Source organism: Ammodytes marinus (genome assembly GCF_949987685.1).
Source record: "Ammodytes marinus genome assembly, chromosome: 1".
NCBI lineage: Eukaryota > Metazoa > Chordata > Actinopteri > Uranoscopiformes > Ammodytidae > Ammodytes > Ammodytes marinus.
Window position 1 is genome coordinate 2,832,480 of NC_137230.1, and position 20,073 is coordinate 2,852,552.

General features: G+C 40.2%; 1 protein-coding gene across 1 annotated transcript in view; it reads left to right on the forward strand.

Moving 5' to 3' along the window:
- Positions 1 to 20,073, forward strand: part of adamtsl3 (ADAMTS-like 3) — a gene marked incomplete at both ends in the record, with an annotated part of 231,862 nt that overhangs the window by 116,304 nt on the left and 95,485 nt on the right. The window contains 2 exons of the mRNA XM_080045594.1: positions 13,032 to 13,106; positions 13,637 to 13,794. Coding sequence (XP_079901720.1) covers positions 13,032 to 13,106; positions 13,637 to 13,794 — 233 coding nt within the window. The remainder of the gene's footprint in view (positions 1 to 13,031; positions 13,107 to 13,636; positions 13,795 to 20,073) is intronic.

Below are 20,073 nucleotides of genomic sequence, written 5' to 3' on the forward strand. Positions count from 1 at the left end.
TAGCTTTTGCGCACATAATTCACAAACTGAAAGAACAGGTTAAAGGTTCAGTATGCAGAATGGTCAGTTTAGCTAACTTCCTGTCACTGACTGTAGTTAGCAGTCCCCTCCCTCGTCCCCATGTCACCACATTAATGCACTGCGGTCTTCAAGCAGCGAGTTATCTAGCATCATCTCAGATAAATAAGTGTGATAAAAACCATCAAAACAGACATTGGGAAGGATTTTTACCTGCTCCGCCATTGTAGGCGCATAAACATTCACCCATCTGTCGCTATGCACGTGCACCGGCAGTGAGACGGGTGCCGGTTTGTAGCGTTCTCTCTGCTGATTGGAAATCAGTTTCGGGATCCCCGAAAAGTTTATTTGACGATTACATGCAGAGCAGGTGACTGAGAGATTGACTTTATGAAACGTGCATACTATTTAAGTGATCACTGTATGAATAAAGAGTGATTTAATACTTATATCAATGAGAAAAAAGATTGGGTCAATCAGAAGCTAGGAATTGTACTGAAATATTCTATGAGCTACTATATTTTTAATTGGCGAAAAAGAAAAAAATATGTATTCACATTTGATTGGGTGGGCAAGACGCACATTTGGTTTGGCTCAGCCCACCCCTGGCTCCCGCGGGCCTCGCTCTGCCACTATAGAAGGCTGACTTCTGCTACAGCCAAATCTCCCCTAAACTCCTTAAAATGACTATGCTGACTGCCAGCTCCATATGGTAACAAAATCTACCCTATACAGCCCCACTTCATATTTACTGAACCATCCCTTTTATGTGTGACATGGCAGGCAAAAACATCATTTCATTCAAGCACTGGTCAATTTTTTTTTTTTTTAAGATTTATTTTTGGGCATTTTCAAGCTTTATTAGACAGTACAGAGTTGAAATGGGGAGACAAAGAGAGAGACTGGGGGTGACCTGCAGTAACGGTACACGGGTCGAATTTGAACCCGCGACCACTGCAACGAAGGCTGGAGCCAATATGGTACACGCTCTATCCACTACGCCACCGGAGCACCCCCGCACTGGTCAATTTTGAGATGTTTAGCATATGTGTCCATAACATGTCCTTTTTTATACTATAATAATAATAATAATAATAATAATAATAATAATAATAATAATAATAATAATAATAATAATAATAATAATAATAATAATAATAATAATAAAACCTTTATTTATATAGCACCTTTAAAAACTAAGTTTACAAAGTGCTTTGACAAGACAAAGCTAACACACAATAAGATACTAGTAATACAAGTAAAAATCAAAGTTCCAAAATGTACATTTGAGTTTTTATTTGACTAAACCTTGTCTGTGATGCTGACCACCAGGTCAGACACACATCCTCTCAGCAGCACAAACTCTCTGTCAATAATCCTAGAGGTTGTGGAAGTCTACCTGAACCTTTTGAAACCTCTCACGGCAGAGGCTGGATTGTGTTAGAGGCACAAATCAAATAACCTGATCCTCACAGTGCTGCCTGCTTGTTCAGGTGAGAGTGGGTTCACTGAAGCAGGTAGATTATGGCGTCTTTTACTCCTGTAGTAGCCAAGCTGTATGGAGTTATTACGACATGAACACATACATGACAGCAAATGTACAGTTAAAAACCGAAATTATTCATACCCCATGCCAATTTTTGTTCAAATGTTAATGTAAGCTGAACATTTTTTTTTTTCTTGTATATCGTCTTATTATCTTTTGGGAGAAGCCTTTGTCATTTCCAATCAAGAAAAAGCTTGCTGGTTTCATTAAAGTAGCTTTTAGTCAAAATTTGCCAGGGGTATGGATAATTTTGGTTTTGATTGTACAACATACGATACATGTAGCACTTGTTACTGTAAGCACTTCTCCAAATCAGAAGCACTTGGGTAAGCAGTACAACCCAAGTGCTTTGGACAAGTGCAGGACATCCCAGTGCTGCGGATAGAGCTACTATTAGCAGTGCCAGAAGAAAATACAGGGACAAAGTGGACCACAGTGGAAACGGTACCACTGCTCCAACTGTGGAAAAACCTGTACTAAGAACCGTAATAGACTACATGAAGCAAACCTTCAATGCTGAGAAACTTTCTGCATCTCTCCCAGATCAACTGAACTTTTTCTATGCACGCTTTGAGAACAACTTCTAAACTGAAAAGGCCCAGGACTTCTGCCCACTAATGATAATTTAGGAAAATGTGTACGGATCTTCCAAAAGGCTTTCCCTGTGATAACGATGACGTTACGGCTCCACTCCACACTCGTTCTTGATGATGTTTTCAATACTGAGCCCTTTATTATTTTTTGATTTATATAAACACTTTAGCCATGTCTTGTAAACATCTTTTTCCTGTATTATAGCAACTCATAATGACTTTAATTATTTGATTGACTGTGTGGATGATGAATTATTCTCTATTACCGAATGGTTTCAAATGAATAAATTAACACTTAACGTGAAGAAATGTAACTTTGTGATCTTTTGCAATATAAACAAGCCTTACCCCAAAGAACGAGCAAAAGTACTCATTAATGCCTCAGAAATTATGAAAGTAAAAGCTACCAAATCTTTGGGTATTTTAGTTGACAAAAGACTTAACTGGTCAAATCACATAGACCAGGGTTGCGTTCCGAATCGCATACTTTCTACTATATAGTATGTAGAAAAAAGATTTAGGATGTCCCGATTCTTGTGGCCAGATTTAGGATGGTTAGAATACCCGGATGGTCTACTTCATGCGGCCAAGATTGTTAGTGTTGAAAAGTGCATCCTATTTGGGCGATTCTGACCCACAATCCAGTGCGCACGTGAAGTGACGTAACATCGACAAAGCCTATAGGTCCATGTTATGAAAACAAACGGGGATGCGACGGATATAAAATCAAGAGGCAAGATCAAGGCGCAATGTTATGATGAAATAAGAGACAAAAGTATGTCCCAATAGTATGTCTACTGCATCCTAACTAGATTCTTTTTATCGTCGGATGTAGTATGTAGAATAGAAAAAAGAAAGAGTATGCGATTCGGAACGCAACCCAGGTTTGCAAAAGGTCCACGAAGATGATGGGCATATTAAGAAAGGTGTGTCCTCTAATTCATCCTTCGGCTCATTTAACCTTATACTTTGGCTTTTTGTTTCCTTATTTGAACTACTGTAATCTGGTCTGGGCAGCTTCATATCCCAACCATCTCAAGAAATTATGTATCATTCAGAAGGGATTCTTAAGATTCATCTCACATTCAAACAGATCATTTTCTATTTTGCCAATTCACAAATTGATTATCTATCAGATATGTTTATTCATTCACACGTTTATTTACAGGAACCAAGATCTCCCCGAAAGCTTTCAGACTTTGTTTACTCACTCATTTAACATACATTCACATTGTACTAGACAGAGCAACAATAACAACCTATCTTTACCCTTTTCCCGCACATCACATCATCAATTTAGTATGTCTTATAGAGGCCCTGCATTACTTACCTCCCCTATTAAGATCCATATCATCCCACTCACTCTTTAAAAAGCAGCTTAAAAAACATTTTATCTGTTACATTTGCTGTCAAATAGCCACACGCGAGTTAGAAGTTAGAAGACAACATGCACGGTGTCTCCGCTGCACCATCACTGTGATCAGCGGAGAGTCTCGTGCAGGGCTCGAATATAACACTTGCAAAATGCAGGTAAATTTAGTCTAAGTGAGTAGTAAGTTATTGAGACCACCCGCCACTTTGGCTGGTGAAAGATGTGCTCTGCCGGCTTTTCTAGCGACTAATAAACTTGTGTCCCCACCGGACATAGCTTTCTACATTAAGAAACACTATCTATAGATCAGCGCGTAGCAGTTAAGTTTCTGTTAATACAGACAGAGCATTTCCTAAGGCTGCGACTTCACATTAAAAGCATTTCAGTGGCAAAACGTGAGTTGACTTTTAATTTGAAGCAGAAAAGAACAGGAAGGTTGCGTTGACACATCACAGCCCTGCAGTGCACCACTCATTAGCAGCATGTCTTCTGTTTTCACCAGATCTACAGGGTGAGAAAAGAGGACAGAAATCCTGTCATTTGCAAAACTTGTAATCCTGCGCTCACACCAAAAGCTTCATGAACGATTAATTCATTATCCGAAACCGTGTGAATGAAGAAAGTTCTCAAAATAATTGCGTCTGAACGCGGATGTTTTTGAAAACTTAAAGGGAAAAGTGAGACCAGTGTCGTGTAAAGGCAGCCTCAGTCAGTGTGTTTACATGCAGACTCATAATCGGGTAAATAAACGAATAAGACTTCAACAGGACTTGTACAATGCATGTAAACACCTTTATCCGATCTACTTCGCACACAAATCGGCACATTAAAGGACAAGAGAAGTCGGATAAGAACACCTAGATAACTCGTTCATAGTCGGCATTCTCTCTGCATGTATATACAGGGATCGGATATCGCATATCGGAGTTTGCATTCTGCACTTGCTCAAGAATCCCTGCCGGGGATTTCACAAGGAAGTGGAAGGAGACGACGTAATAAATAGTATGGTTGTTGCCGGAAGGGAACCGGACGTGGCTCTATAACCACTTGTTGAAAGGGCTACAGCGCCACCTAGCATAGTGGAGACAGCCATTTATCAAATATTTGAAAGGCCATGTATACTCAGACAAGTGACACGGTCCGTTCGAGTGGCATGTTCTGTATATGTGATAATCCAATCCAGTTGTCCCATGGAAACGCACTGAGTGACTACTTTTAATAGTTTTGCTACGTGCTGTTTGTGTTTGATGTGATCTTGACCTAAGAGAGTCTATTGACTGATAAATTAGCAAGATGAGTTGATTTTTAACAGCACACATGTTATTTGGGTCTTCAGAGGTATTTAATGCTGCTGTGCAGATTAAGGAATGAGTAGTGAAGGATTCTCCTTAAAACAGTTTAAAAGCAAGTACAATGAAGGAGATATTTTCTTTTATGCAAGGGATGACTGCAATCTGTGTAATAAAAGAGTTGTGCTCTCTGTTCAATGCATTGGAAGAACAAAATATTCTACAAAATACATGTAATAATGCTTGAAAGCTGCAATTTACCACTTAAAAAATCTGTTAAAGCTGTTAAAAACCAAATATGAGGGGGGGTTAAGATGGCGTCGTAGAGGAAGCACGTAGTTCCAGGAGGCTCCGGTGATACTTTTCAGTTATCCGATTACTTTACACATTTGCGTTGCAGAATTGTCATTTTTGGCGGTGGGAGTGACTCTGTAATGAGTTTGGACAACTATTTCTTTAAAATAACCGACAACATGCCGAGAACCAAGCCGAAAAGGAAGCTCACGGGGCAGAGCGGGGAAGCTAGCGCCGTGGAAATGGCCGAGTGTGAAGATGCTAGCTGCAGCAGCACTGACACAGATATTTTCCAAGCAATGGATAAACTATCTGAAAACATCACCAAAGTCATCGACGCTAAAATAAACACGGTGCTTGCGGCTATAAGAGACCAAACAACCCAAATTCAGGCTCTGGGAACACGAGTCGGCGAGGCGGAAGACAGAATTGTTGGCATAGAGACTACAACGGAGTCGTTGCAGGCCAAAGTCACAAGTCTGGAAAAACAAGTGAGCGGCATGTTGGAGCACATTGATGACTTGGATAATCGTGGGCGCAGATGTAATATTCGGGTTGTGGGACTGGCTGAAGGTACGGAGGGAGCTGATACTGTGCGTTACATGGAAAAGTGGATACCTGATTATCTTAAACTGACATCCAAAGGAGGACGGGTTAAACTGGACCGCGCGCACCGCTCCTTGGCGCCCAAGCCTGGCTCCAACCAACGACCAAGACCCATAATTCTAAAGTTCCACAACTTCAGCGACAAGCAACAAGTCATGAATGCAGCCCGCCGTCTCGGAGTGGACCCGGACCAGCCCGCGCGCACTGGACCACGCATCTCTTTTTTCAACGACTACTCGGCAGCAGTGGTCAGGAAGCGCAAGGCATTTGATTCCGTGAAAGAGCGATTGAAGAAGATGGGAATCGTTTACGCATTGATCTACCCCGCCACGCTGAAGTGGACGGTCAACGGGACGGAGAAGAGGTTTGACACACCGGAGGCTGCTGCGGCGTTTGTTGACTCACTCGGTTAAGATGACAGGCTCTTCAACATTCTGACGGAAAAGTGCTCTCTTTCCCCGTCCTACGCTCTGATTATTGGACTGATATAACAGTAAGTAGGCTACTCATGTGGCCATGTTATCGATATTTTTTTTATTTTATTTCTTTATAACGCACAATGTGGACTAAAGTTACATCACTGTGTGAGGAGTGGGATTTGCGTTTATTCTATGGTTAGTCGCGAGATTGCGCAAGGTGGAGCTGTCGGCTTTTGGCTGAGAGCAAAAGAAGGATTGTTATTCCCTGCATGTTTAGTAGGGATTTCCCCCTTTCTTTATGGGGTTTGTTCTGTATGTGTTGTGTGTTTGTACTTGTTTCACCGTTTCTATGCAGCTCAGTCTTTTTTATTTTTCAGTTCTTTAAAGGGAGTGTGCCAAGGTATTACAATAGGAATTTGAAGTAATGGCAAATAAACTACGGGTTTGCACCTGGAATATACGAGGGATTCATAATCCCATAAAACGTAGAAAAGTACTTACCTTCTTAAAAAGGGAAAATATAGATATTGCACTGGTGCAAGAAACCCACCTTGATGACACAGAGCATTTAAAATTACAACAGGGTATGTTTGGACAAGTATATTTTTCGTCTTTTACAACCAGAAGCAGGGGTGTTGCTATACTTATTAGACGTACTTTGCCCTTTAAAATGGTGAAATGCCTTAAAGATAAAAATGGTCGTTATGTTATAGTTAAAGGTAGTTTACAAGGACAAGAGATTTTAATAATGAATGTTTATTATCCACCTGCTCACCCATTAGACTTTATCACTAAAGTGTTTGTGGACCTTGCAGAAATGAGAGCCGATACAGTAATTGTGGGTGGTGATTTTAATTGTATGTTAAATCCACTCATAGATAGGTTTCCTCATAGTGCTAAGGCTCCTTCTCCCCAAGCAAAAGCTCTCACTGCAATTTGTAACGATCTTGGATTTGATGATGTTTGGAGAAGTCTCCACCCTGCTAACAAAGAATATACTTTCTTTTCTGCACCTCATGGTTGTCAGACCAGAATTGACTATTTTTTTCTGCCAAGAGCTCAATTGCAGTTAGTTTTAACTTGTTACATAGGTAATATTGTTATATCTGATCATGCAAGTGTGGTTATGGATATAAAACTTCCAGTTTCGTCATATCAGTCTCGACAATGGCGACTTAACACTGTTATTCTTAAAGATAATACTTTTACATCCTACTTTTCCACTGAATTTAAAGCTTTTCTTTCTATTAATTCACAATCAACAGATAATCCCTCACTTTTATGGGAGACCTGCAAAGCATATGCAAGAGGTTTGATCATATCATTTTCTGCCACTAAGAGGCGCCAAAACTTAGAGAAGCAAAAATCTCTAGAGGCTAAATTATCAGTTAAAGAAAAAGCTTATATTAGTTCACCAACTCCTATTTTGTGGAAAGAAATATCTGCTCTCAGATCAGCTATAAATTGTCACCTTACTAAAGAGGCAGAAAAAAACATTAGATATACCAAACAGAGGTTTTATGAGCACGGTGACAAACCAGGGAAGTGTCTTGCATACCTAGCTAAAAAAAGAGTAGAATCCCAGTCTATAGCAGCAATTATGAAGGACGATGGCATTAGAGTGTATGAAAATAAATTGATAAATGACTGTTTTAAGGAATACTATACAAATTTATACGCCTCAGAACAGACGAATGATGCATCTCAACTAATGGAAGGCTTTTTTACACAGATCGATCTCCCAACAATATCAGAAGAACAAAAATGTTTACTAGATGGTCCAATCACTAGAGATGAAGTATTGAATGCTATTAAAAACCTCCAGAGTGGGAAATCACCAGGGCCCGACGGGTTCGGTTCCGAATATTATAAGGAGTTTAAAGACCTGCTTATAGGACCACTACTTCAAATGTTTAATGATTCGTTTTCAACTACAGAATTACCACAAACTCTTAAGGAGGCTAACATATCACTTTTATTGAAAAAGGGGAAGTGTCCTGAGTCCTGTTCCTCCTATAGACCCATAGCCCTCTTGAATGTAGATCGAAAGTTGCTTTCTAAAATACTAGCCACTCGTCTAGAGGATATTTTGCCCACCCTAATTAAAGAAGACCAAACTGGTTTTATAAAAGGCAGGAATTCAACTGATAATATTAGACGTCTTTTCAATGTTATCCAAGCCTTTGAACAAAAATCCATGACCGGTCTTGTGCTTTCTCTGGACGCGGAGAAAGCGTTTGACCGAGTTGAATGGTCATTCTTATTTTACACATTAGAAAAATTTGGACTTGGTAGTAATTTTATAAAATGGGTTAGAATTCTATACAGTGACCCTCAAACTGCAGTTTTAACTAATGGGTTAAGATCAAAATGCTTTCCTACACATAGAGGTACAAGACAGGGTTGTCCCTTGTCTCCTCTCCTGTTTGCCCTGGCCATAGAGCCATTGGCTGCGGCCATTAGAATGGATCCCTCTATATATGGCTTACAGGTTGGGGAAAGATGTCATAAAATAACTCTGTATGCTGATGACGTCCTTGTGTTTTTATGTCACCCTGAGACCTCAGTCCCGGCCCTCCTTAAGATGATTAACGTATTTAGTAAATTTTCTGGATATAAGATTAATTTAAACAAATCAGAGGCTATGCCCTTAGGGAATCTTAAAACGATACCTAATACTATACCACCCTTTCCTTTCAAATGGTCGCCCTCTGGTTTTGTCTATTTAGGTATTTTTATCACCCCATCATTTAGTCAGATGTACAAATCCAACTTTGTCCCATTATTTGGGAAAATAAGACAAGATCTAGAACGTTGGAATTCACTCCCTGTTTCTTGGTTAGGAAGAATAGCTCTGATTAAAATGAATGTGTTACCCAGATTACTTTATCCCGTTCAAATGATTCCTATACTGTTTTCGAATAGGGCCTTAAAAGATTTGAATAGCTGGCTCAGTTCATTTATTTGGAGTAAACGCAGACCTAGATTAAAAATGGCACTTTTGCAGCTGCCAAGTTCCATGGGCGGCCTTGATTTGCCAAACATTAAAATATATCAGCTTAGTGCTCATTTGAGGTTTATATCTGAGTGGTTAAAGAATTCAACATCTTCTATTTGGCTAGACATTGAATCATCTTTGTCAAAATGTAAATTACAAGATTTGTTATTCTTTAAGAATTTTAAGAACATAAGAGATAACTGTACCAATCCAATAACAATTAATGCTCTGAAGGCTTGGCGATCAGCCCGTCGTCTAGAAGGGAGGCTCAAATTGACTTCCATGTTTACTCCAATAAATAATAATCTTGATTTTTCACCGGGAATGATGGACTCATTCTTCCGGCAATGGCATGACAAAGGCATAACCAAACTTGGAGACTTGTTTTCAGATAACGGTTTAATGTCATTTGAACAATTGATAAAGAAATACCAACTTCCAAAACAAGATTTTTTCCGTTTCTTACAAATAAGGCATTACATTACTAAGAGTACAACCCTTATTGAACACCCTGAGATTTCTGCTGTTGAGAAAGTGCTGTTTCAACCTCCAGGAAAGGTGTCTGTTAGTCTGCTTTATGGTGTAATAGCTGGTACCTCTACTACTGACACACAGAGGATCAAGGGTGTGTGGGAGAAGGAATTATCAGTTAATATTGATGACGAGACATGGGTAGATATTTGGAGTTATGCTAAAAAGATTTCCATCTGTACTCGGGCAAAAGCAATCCAGTTAAAAATAATACATAGGATTCATATATCTCCTAATCGCAGGCATTCTTTCAACCCAGCACATTCTCCTCTGTGTCTTAAATGCAAAATAGAAATAGGTACCTTAACTCATTGTCTATGGTCATGTCATAAATTACGGAAATATTGGTCTGACATTTTAAGTGAAATTGAAAAAATATTTGGTATGGAATTAGAAATGGATCCAATGTGTTTGCTATTAGGTCTACCAAGTAGAAGTATACCTTCTAAATCTGGCAAAAGGTTATACAACATTCTAACTTTTGCTGCTAGAAAAAATATATTATTACAGTGGATTAATGATAAGAGCCCCTCTGTTAATGGCTGGTGGAAGATTTTATTGGAGTTGATTCCTTTAGAATATCTCACAAATATTATACATCACAAAGTGGACCAGTTCTACAAAATCTGGCAGCCCTATTTGAACTATCTTGGACCGGACTATTCTTTGATAATTGCACAAGGAGTCTCCTAAACCTGATCTTGTGAACGGGGACTTTTGATCGGCCTGAAATGTGAACTGTTTCCTGTGGCCTCAACCTAATCTCCGTTGACTTGAGCTGTACTTTGTATTTGTTTATTTGTTTTTGTTTGTAAGTATTGTTTGTATATTTGTGGTGCGTCTTTGTAATGTTTTTGTTGAAAATAAGAAAAGCCAATAAATATATTGTTAAAAAAAAAAAAAAAACAAATATGCATTAATTAATTTTAACTTGCATGTTGTTGCAGTTTAACAACTTGAAAAATGTGACTTGCCAGCCTTTTATGGTTACTTTTTGGAATTATTTGAAATGATTTACTCCAATTAAGGTTGTAATCTGTGGGATTACCATCTAGTTTATTGTTTGTTCAATTCCTATCCATCAAATAGACCCACTTGTGAAATTGGGAATTTACCAGTGTGAACATGAGCCTTGCACCAAACTAACTAAGGTCAAAACCCCACAGCTCAGCATGTACTCTGGCCTTCATCAGGGAATCATACAGGGAACAATGTGACCAAGTAACTGAAGTTCAAATGCCAAATTAAATAATTTTTTTTATTTCTTTGACAGGCTGTTGCCAAACATTTTTAGTCCTTAGTAAACCTATTTTTGTCATCTACTTGAGCAAACACAGAAAGCTTATCCACCTGTGATGGAGAACAGCATGGCTGCATCTCTCATCTGCCTATGCACTCCTACAGTAGTCTCGCAAGGCCAGACCAAACTAGAGCAAGTAGTCTGGTCTGGAACCACGCTATTTAGAGCTGTCTATCCGGGGGGAAACTGGCTGTGGGAACATAAGGCTGTGGGAACATAGGGCTGGCCCCTTGTGTCAGGACAGCTGGATCACTCGCTCTGGGCGTAAATTACCGCGGCAGATGGGCTCAGACCATGCGTCCGTTATTGAGGACAGTCCCACCCTGACCTAAGGTCATGAAGACTGGGTAATCACCGAACGAACGAGATTGTGGGCACAAGGGGCCAATATGGGTTTAGATGGAATGATGGAGAACCATCCTTCCAAACTTGCAAAAAATCCCCTTTTTGGTGTGTTTCTGTAAATGTTGTCTAGTAGTGTCTAACATGTCCCCCATGAGTTACACAGTTTCCTGCCTTAATTTTGTAGTGAATATGTACATGGGTTCATTCATTCATTAAGACTTTTGACTCTAAAGTGAATTACTTTGTTTCTGACTCCCAACCCCCAACATTCCTCTGCTTGAGCCAAGGCTTTTATCTGTGTTTTCACACCTATCAGTTCCTCTGCCCTAGCCAGCCCAAGCCAGGATGTCCCCCCCCCCCCCTGTCTCTTCTGCCATTGGTCAAGAAGTCTTATGCTGTTTTTGATAACAGCTATTGAGCTAGTACAGCTCAGGCTCTTTGTCTCTGCATCTCCGAACAGAGTGGTACAGCCCGCTCTTCTTCAGGCACCATCCAAGGTGCTCGGTGCTCTCTCCTGCCTTGCTAACCACCCAGACCGGGGGTAGCTCAACCTTATGGACCCAGACAAGCTCTGGTCTCCCTGATCCAGGCTCTACAGCATGGCCTGTCCAAACAGCCGTGAAGCCCCTCTCAACCAAAGAGGAACAAGGATCCACCCTGTTGCTCCAAGCAACTAAAGAGCAACCAGAAGAACCAGAAGAACCAGGGAACGAACCAAGCTCCCACCAAGGCCAGACCCTTAAGACGTAGAAGCTAAGAATCAAGCTAAGAGCTACAACCGTAGCCCAGAGGCAACAACGCCAGTTAGCATGCTGCTACAGAAGATCCAGAAAGCACCAGTTCATCCGAACTGCATCAAGACCGACCCGCGAAGCAAAACCCCTGTTTCATGCCAAAGGATCCAGAACCTCTCACACTGCAACAAACGCTGTGTATCATCATCTGGTATCGTACGAACTACTGGGCAGTTAGCTTAGCAAGAACACATGGCTTAAAGAACTGTTAACTTGGAAATGTAAATTTACTGATTTTGAACTGTTCATTGTTACTTTGTTGTTTTTTTTCATACTTTGAGACCTTAACCTTAGGGGAACACAACACACAGGCTAACCAAGCCTCAAGCTCTCCCCCACCGACAAAGGTTTTTCACACTCACACACACACACACACACACACACACACACACACACACACACACACACACACACACACTGTGTGCTTTAGTTTAGTGGTTTTTAAATGTGTTGGATTTTGTTTACTTTGTGTAAATAAATTACATGCATTTTCTTTTGTAACTAGAAGTTTCTGTCATTCATTTGTGTGAATATTATTGGGAAGTCCGCAACCAACAAGTACAAGGATTCTGTAGCCTTCAGTGTTGAGATCATATTACCAAATGTATAATAGTAATTATTTGATTACATTATTTTATGGAAATGATCATTGAGACTAGGATTTATTAATATTGATTTGTTTAACTGAACATTAAACTAATCAACATTTGAGAATAAATCATTGATTAAACGAGACAATTTGCTATTACTTTTCCATTCTTCAATGAATGGTGGTGCCCCTTTGAACTTTAATAAATTATTAAAGTATTATTAATCTTCAGATTAATTTCTAATAGCAGAATTAATCTGAACCACCTGTAATCGCTACAATTTGCATGGCCCTATATGTTGAAATGTAACCTTTTCAACTTTGTATCTGCCTGCAGCACTGAGGACCGTGCTGGAAGTTCCAGTAGGAAGCCGTTTTCTCAGACTCAACGCTAAAGGACCTGATATGATAAGTGAGTGAACACAGTTCAGTGGGTACAGAGAAACCTATTCTATTGTATGTTTAATGTCCGCTGCTTACTTACCTTTACACGCGCAAACGGACATTTTGCAGATTATTTATGAGAGAACTTCAACAAAATGAGATTACAATACATAAAACGACATGAGAATTTCAAATAATATGAAATTAATGTATGTACAGTACATTAAAGAAACTGAATTGAGTTCATTTTAATGTATTTGTTTCTTGTGTTACTATTTGCATCGATGCAGTTTAATGAATCTTGCTGTGTGTCTTTACGTAGGTGTATCTGTATTTGTGATGTACTGTATCGTTTTGGTTTTGTATAACATTTTAAAAAGAATGCAAGAGAGCTACAGAGAGAGTATATATACAGTATATATACTGTAGATAGATAGATAGATAGATAGATAGATAGATAGATAGATAGATAGATAGATAGATAGATAGATAGATAGATAGATAGAATGGATGAATGGATGGAAAATTGATTGAAAGTTACTGTACTCTTTTTTTCAGTTATTGAAGCCGTCTCTCTTCAGGGGAGGAGGGAGGAGAGCAGTCTGGTGTCTAGCGGCTCCTACGTGATTGGGAACACTCCTTTGGACTTCCAGAGGGGGACGGACAGGCAGTCACTCAAGACGCACGGCCCACTCAATGCTGATTATATTATTAAGGTGAAACAAAGAAAAGAGGACAGACTTTGGTTTATAGCCAAACAGCTATAGAGTATAGCTACAGTTCATGGTTGAGAATGTTGACAAGTGTATGTGCTGACAAAGAAGGACATCACTTTTTGCACAAGTGGCTTCAGTGGTAACATCTTCAGACACCAAACTCCAGAAGTGACCAACACCTGATCTGAGTTCAACTGAGTATAATTGAGTATGTCTTTTGCCTGCAGTTCTATCATTTCACTTTCTACAGCAGCATGGAGTAGGGCAGAGGGAGATAGTTGGAATGAGAGATGACACAGCACTAACACGCCCACAAAGTTTGGCAGCGGGGGGGGGGGGCAGTTTGCCCTTGTTTCGCGTTTACGTGACTAAGCAGACAGGCCCGCCGTCAAGGGGAAACACCTGTACAGTTGTCCCCAGCACAGGAGGGGAGGGTGGCACAGGGAGACACAAAAACAAACTTCTCTTACAAGAAAAAGACGAAGACGCTGCTTTGCTTACTGTTAGTAAAGTAAAGTAAAAACGACCTCAACAAGGACATGCTCATCCCACTTCTGTGCTGCAGCATGTGATGCAACAGTGTGAGTATTTTATCCACGTGGAGCTGCAGGAGAAGGGGTCACAGAGCCACGTCATTAACTTGATGCTCTGTGGTAGTAATTACACTATGAAGGAAGTTGTGTCTGGGGCACAGTGAAGACACACAACAGGCAGTAACATGTCTCTTCCCAGGCGGGACTGTTTCAGACAGCACCGTGTGTCACAACTTCAGCCAAAATTTAGTTTTTCATATGTCTGTTTCCTGGTTCTAACTCTCATGTTATTTCAGACCTTGCCACTCCCTCCTGCTCTGCACTAGCTGCTAATTACATTCACCTGGTCTGCCCATACTCACCTGCTCCCCATCAGCTAATCAGCCCCTCAGTATATATTCCACTCCATTTCCCTCAGTCAGTTGACAGATTGTCTATTGTGTTCACATAGCTCTTCAGCATTCTTATTCTATCCTACAGCCTGCCTGCCTGCCTGCCTACCTACCTGTAGTGATGGCCAGATGAAGCTTTTTGAAGCCTTGAAGCCTTAAAGCCAAATGGTTCACAAAAAGGTTAATTTCTCGAGGCTTCATTTGAACCGATTTGAACACAATACAACCCCCCTGCTGGTCAAACTGTCCTGCAACAGTGCAGCCATGGGAATGACTGACAAGTAAATAAATCAATACATCTTAATAAATGCATTACATGTATTAATTCATATAAATACAACTTATATTTTGTTTGGTGTATTATGGGTATGAAACATGATAACACATATACATCTAATAAATCTATCAATAAATATTGTCAAACTTTGAATTACTCATAATGACAGGAATAATTATTTTCAAACTGTTGCAGTGTTATAACAAGGTAAGGGGCAGTGAATGTGCTTGTAAAACTTAAGGATTTGATACATTTTTATTGAGAAACAAAATTTGTTCCACTGTGCCGGGGTTCAGACTAGGGCTGGGCGATATGACGATATCATACCGTGGACGATATGAAAGTGTCTACCGGGAGAGATTTGGCCATATTGTTTATACCGAGAGAGAGAGGCTGTGTTCGGAAAGCCATACTAACGTCCTACTCATACTCATTTTGACTTCAATTTGAGTATGTGACAGTTGGGTATGCGAGTTTGGGTATGTGAGAAATTCCCGGATGAGTACTAACTTCCGGGAAGATTTTGGGTATGAATCGATTGTATACTTTTCCTACTCAACCACCCCACAATGCACTGGGTCAATTCTACCCGCCCAGGAAAATGAAATATTTTCGAGCAAGTTGCTAGGCAATGACATTGTTTGGGGTCCGCGATCTGACAACTGTACGTGCAGTCATTCATAAACTCTTACAATAGATAAGAGATGAAGATAAATACCTAACAACATTAGAGTTACTAAGTGAAATGAGTGATGTGAGGCCGATAGTGGAGAGAGATCAGAACAGATTGCTGTTCCACACACCGCGGCTCGTCCAGCTCAACTGACAGACAGCTGAGTGCAGTCTGATGAGCCGGACAGAGAGTGTCGGAGGGATCCTCCGCCTCAAAACATAATTATAAAACAAGAGGTCTAAAACACAGATGATGAACACAGGACTATAAAAATCTAGTTCAATATCTAACCTGTAGAGGGCGGTTATACGCTAAACAGCGTCTTAACCGCCTGAATCTTATAAGAAGAAGAAGAAGAAATTCTTTATTGCTTGAGTATACTTCAACTGAAAACGTTTCGATGCACCTCGCATACACAATCGATCTTTGAGTAGACAGTATGCAGTATATAGATGGTGAGTATGTAGGATGTAGGACGCTAGTATGGCTTTCCGAACACAGCCACAGAGAAAAAAAATAAAAAAATGGCGGTGGATGGAACTGCAGTTACAGTTTTATCGCCACGCCACAACGGGGCCCTGCAGCAGAGTGCTTAGCTGTAAGACATTTAACTATTCCCAGAAGAAGAAACTTCACCAGCCAATTTGCTGTCAGGTAACGTAACCTGGGGCCAATCCGAATAGTCCAATCTCCTAACCTATAAGCCTCCTTTCCTATACCTTAACCCCTAAACGTCATCGGGGTTAAGGAGATATGAAAGGTGTTTCCTATCGAACATAGGAAAAGACAGCACTGTTTCAAATGAATTCGACTCCACTTTTCCTAACCAACGTCATTGCGCGACGGCGAGTAGTGCTGACGTGAGTCACTAGCGTGAAACTACACTAGCCTATTCTCCGAAAATTGACTACAACAAGCGCTCGTTTGATCCATGCGTTCTTTTCATATTGATTTTAATCAGGTTGTCGGCAACAGAGTGAGAATCAATCGCATATATCCCAATTCACATGTGGAATAAAAAGAGGCTACACTTAGGCCTATGTTGATGTTGAAATGAACTGCCCCCAGTAACTTAGTAACTTCATTAAATGTGAAGTTGGTATTTTATTTTCTTATGGTGTAAATTATGTGCTACGAAAATAACTATTATGATGTTGGTCTTTTATGAGTTCTTTATTATGTATGGGGGAGGGGGGGAGGTATTTTGTTTTAGCCGAGTTAAATCTTCCTCTCTTCTCCTCTCCTCTCTTGTTTTACCTCTCGTTCGTATTCGTGTAGTCGGTAAACTCCGGCGGTGGCCTGTTGCTTTAAATCTTGCCGCCGTAAAGGATTATGGGATACCACTATCTCCTTTCCTTTCGCATAGGTTGGTCCGGAGTAACCTATGCTAAAGGAGGGTTAAAGGATGAATCGAGGCTCCTTTCCTATGCCTTTCCTAAGCATTTTGAGAATTCAAATCACCTATCTGCCGAGTACTTCCGGGTCATCTCGATAGGAAAGGAAATTTCCTATGCAAAAAAGACTATTCGGATTGGCCCCGGCACATAATTTGAGGTGAGGAAGGCAGGAATCATGGTGGAGGAAAGTGAAAGTTTTGCCACTATGCCTACCGAGCAGGCGGAGCCGGAGGCATCCCAATCATTGCAACACGAAGAGGAAGAACTCATTTCTAAAAAGGGTGCGTCCTCTGTTGTTTGGAAGTTCTTTGGATTTAAAAAGACCGACAATGAACAGAAAACTATAGTTTGCAAAACATGTCGTGGGACAGTTGGTGCCACGGGAGGAAATACAACCAACCTCTTCCATCACCTAAAGATGAAGCACGCCCAGCAATATTATGAAAGCCAAAAAATGCGCGCCGCGTCCACCACTCCAAAATTAAAAGCAGCACCTCAAGAACAAAAGAGGTTGGAAGATTCTTTTGCAAAAAATCAAGAAGGTGGAAGGAAATTACGCAGGCCATCTCGACACATGTATGCAAAGACATGGTCCCGATTTATACCGTTGAGAAGACGGGATTCAAAGAATTAGTCCGCACCCGTTATATTAAAGACTGGACACTATGCAGTACACACGGGCGAAATGATCGCCCAAAACCTCAGGGAAGCACTAGAGTCGTGGGGATTGCAAGAGGACCACCAAGTCTGTGTAACGACAGACAACGCCACAAACAACATCAAAGCACTCGAACTGAACGATTGGACAAGGTTACAATGTTTTGGACATCGTCTTCATTTGGCCATTGGTGAGTGTCTAATAATAACAATAATAATAATAATAATAATAATAATAACAATAATAATAGAAAAAAAGCATTTCACCACTTATGCTACTCCTACACATTTCCTACTACTACTGCAGCATTAATTTTAATTCAGAAACATCATATATAATTGTATAAACAGAGGAAACATTTTACTGCACATGAGTACTTTTACTTTACATGTAGCTGATATTACATACTTTGACTGCTTGTAATGCAGGACTTTTACTTGCATTTAATTTGAGTATTTTCACACTGGTATAAGTACTTTTAACTGAAGCAAAGCATCAGAATACTTTGTCCACCACCACTGATTGAATAATATGAAAATTATAATTTATATACATAATGACAAATTGATAAATGCATGTCTGCTGTCCTTAATGTGTAATAATTGAATAATTTACTTAACTAATCTCTTCCCCATTCTATGTTCACAGAGAGAAGTGTGAAAGTGCCACAGGTGGAGCGCGCGGTGGGGGTCTGAAAGAGAATAGTAAGCGCTTTTTGCAACTCTTGGAAGAGAAAGCGTGAACTTGCAACTGCACACTAGCTCATTACAGAGACTCCAACAAGATGGGGATCTCGGCAGCAAATGATTGAAAGGGTCCTTGAGCAGGAGAAAACGCTTACACAGGTCCTTCGAGCGGACAAAAAGACCAGGCATTTGGTTTTAACATGACAGGACATTGAGGTTCTTGAAGCTGTCAGCAAAGCGCTGAGCCCTCTTGTGGACTTCACTGATGCCTTGTCCGGGGAGCAGTATGTTAGTGTGTCATACTTAAAACCTGTACTCCACCTTTTTAATGAGCAGGTTGTGAAGTCACAGGAAGATGGCAGCGAGCTCACCAAGAGCATCAAAACACGCATTCTGGAGTACCTGAATGAAACGTATGCGGATCCAGTCACCCAGGAGCTACTTGACATGGCTTCTTTTCTCGACCCACGGTTCAAAACCAAATATATAAAGCCAGCGACGGTGGACTACATCAAGACCAAAGCTGCTGCAGAGATTGAGAACCTGGTTGCTAAGCAGGAAACGTCTGCTAGGGGAGTCTCCGTTCCACCACCTCAAGCTGCAGAGATTCCTCCTAAGAAGAAGAAGAGAAGTTTGGGCAGCTTCTTCAAAACTGCAGCACGCCAAGACCAAGCTGTCCCCGACATTGAACTGGAGTTAACCAGCTATCTCCAAACAGTGGAGGCTGATGGGGAGACCAACCCCCTGGAATGGTAGAGGCAGCACAAGGCCAATTTTCCCAGAGTGGCAAGTCTGGCCCAAAAGTATTTGTGCATTCAAGCCACAAGTGCCCCGGCAGAGCGGGCTTCTAGCACAACTGGGAACATCATAACATGCTGCAGAACAGCTCTGAAACCAGAGAGGGTTGATCAGCTGGTATTCCTTGCACACAATCTCTAGTTACTCCTTGATATACAAGATTGACATTTGCATACAGTTTATTTTGAAATTGTTTATTTTTTACTTTAAAATGTTTTTCTTATTTGTATAAGAAGTTCAATGTTTACCTGCTATTTGCACAGCAGACAACTTTATTTTAGAATTGTATTTTAAACATTCTTGTGATGCTGTGATTTATTTTTTATATTGCACTGCACTGACTGAAGCAAGGCAGGTGTGAGACTCACCTGTTAACTTGTAAACATTTGTATTTGTGTTGAAGAAACAGGTCTATGTTTACTAGCTATTTGCACAGCACATAACTTTATTTTATAAGTGTATAGTATTTAAAACATTCTTGTGATGCTGTGATTTTTCTTTTATATTACACTGCACTGACTGAAGCAAGGCAGGTGTAAGACTCACCTGTTAACTTGAAAAAAAATCTCATTTTGTTGAAGAAACAGTTCTATTTTTACCACCAGCTATTTGCACAGCACATAACTTTATTTTATAAGTGTATAGTTAGTATTTAAAATATTTGTGTGATGCTGTGATGTTTCTTTTATATTACACTGACAGCCAGGCATGTGTGAGGCACACCTTTAAAAAAAATCTTATTTGTGTTGAAAAACAGTTCAATGTTTACAAGATGTTTGCACTATATGACACTGCAGTTAATGACAGATTGTTCACTACTTACTCCTTTGTAAGCATGGAAATTCAAGTTCAAAATAAAAGAAAA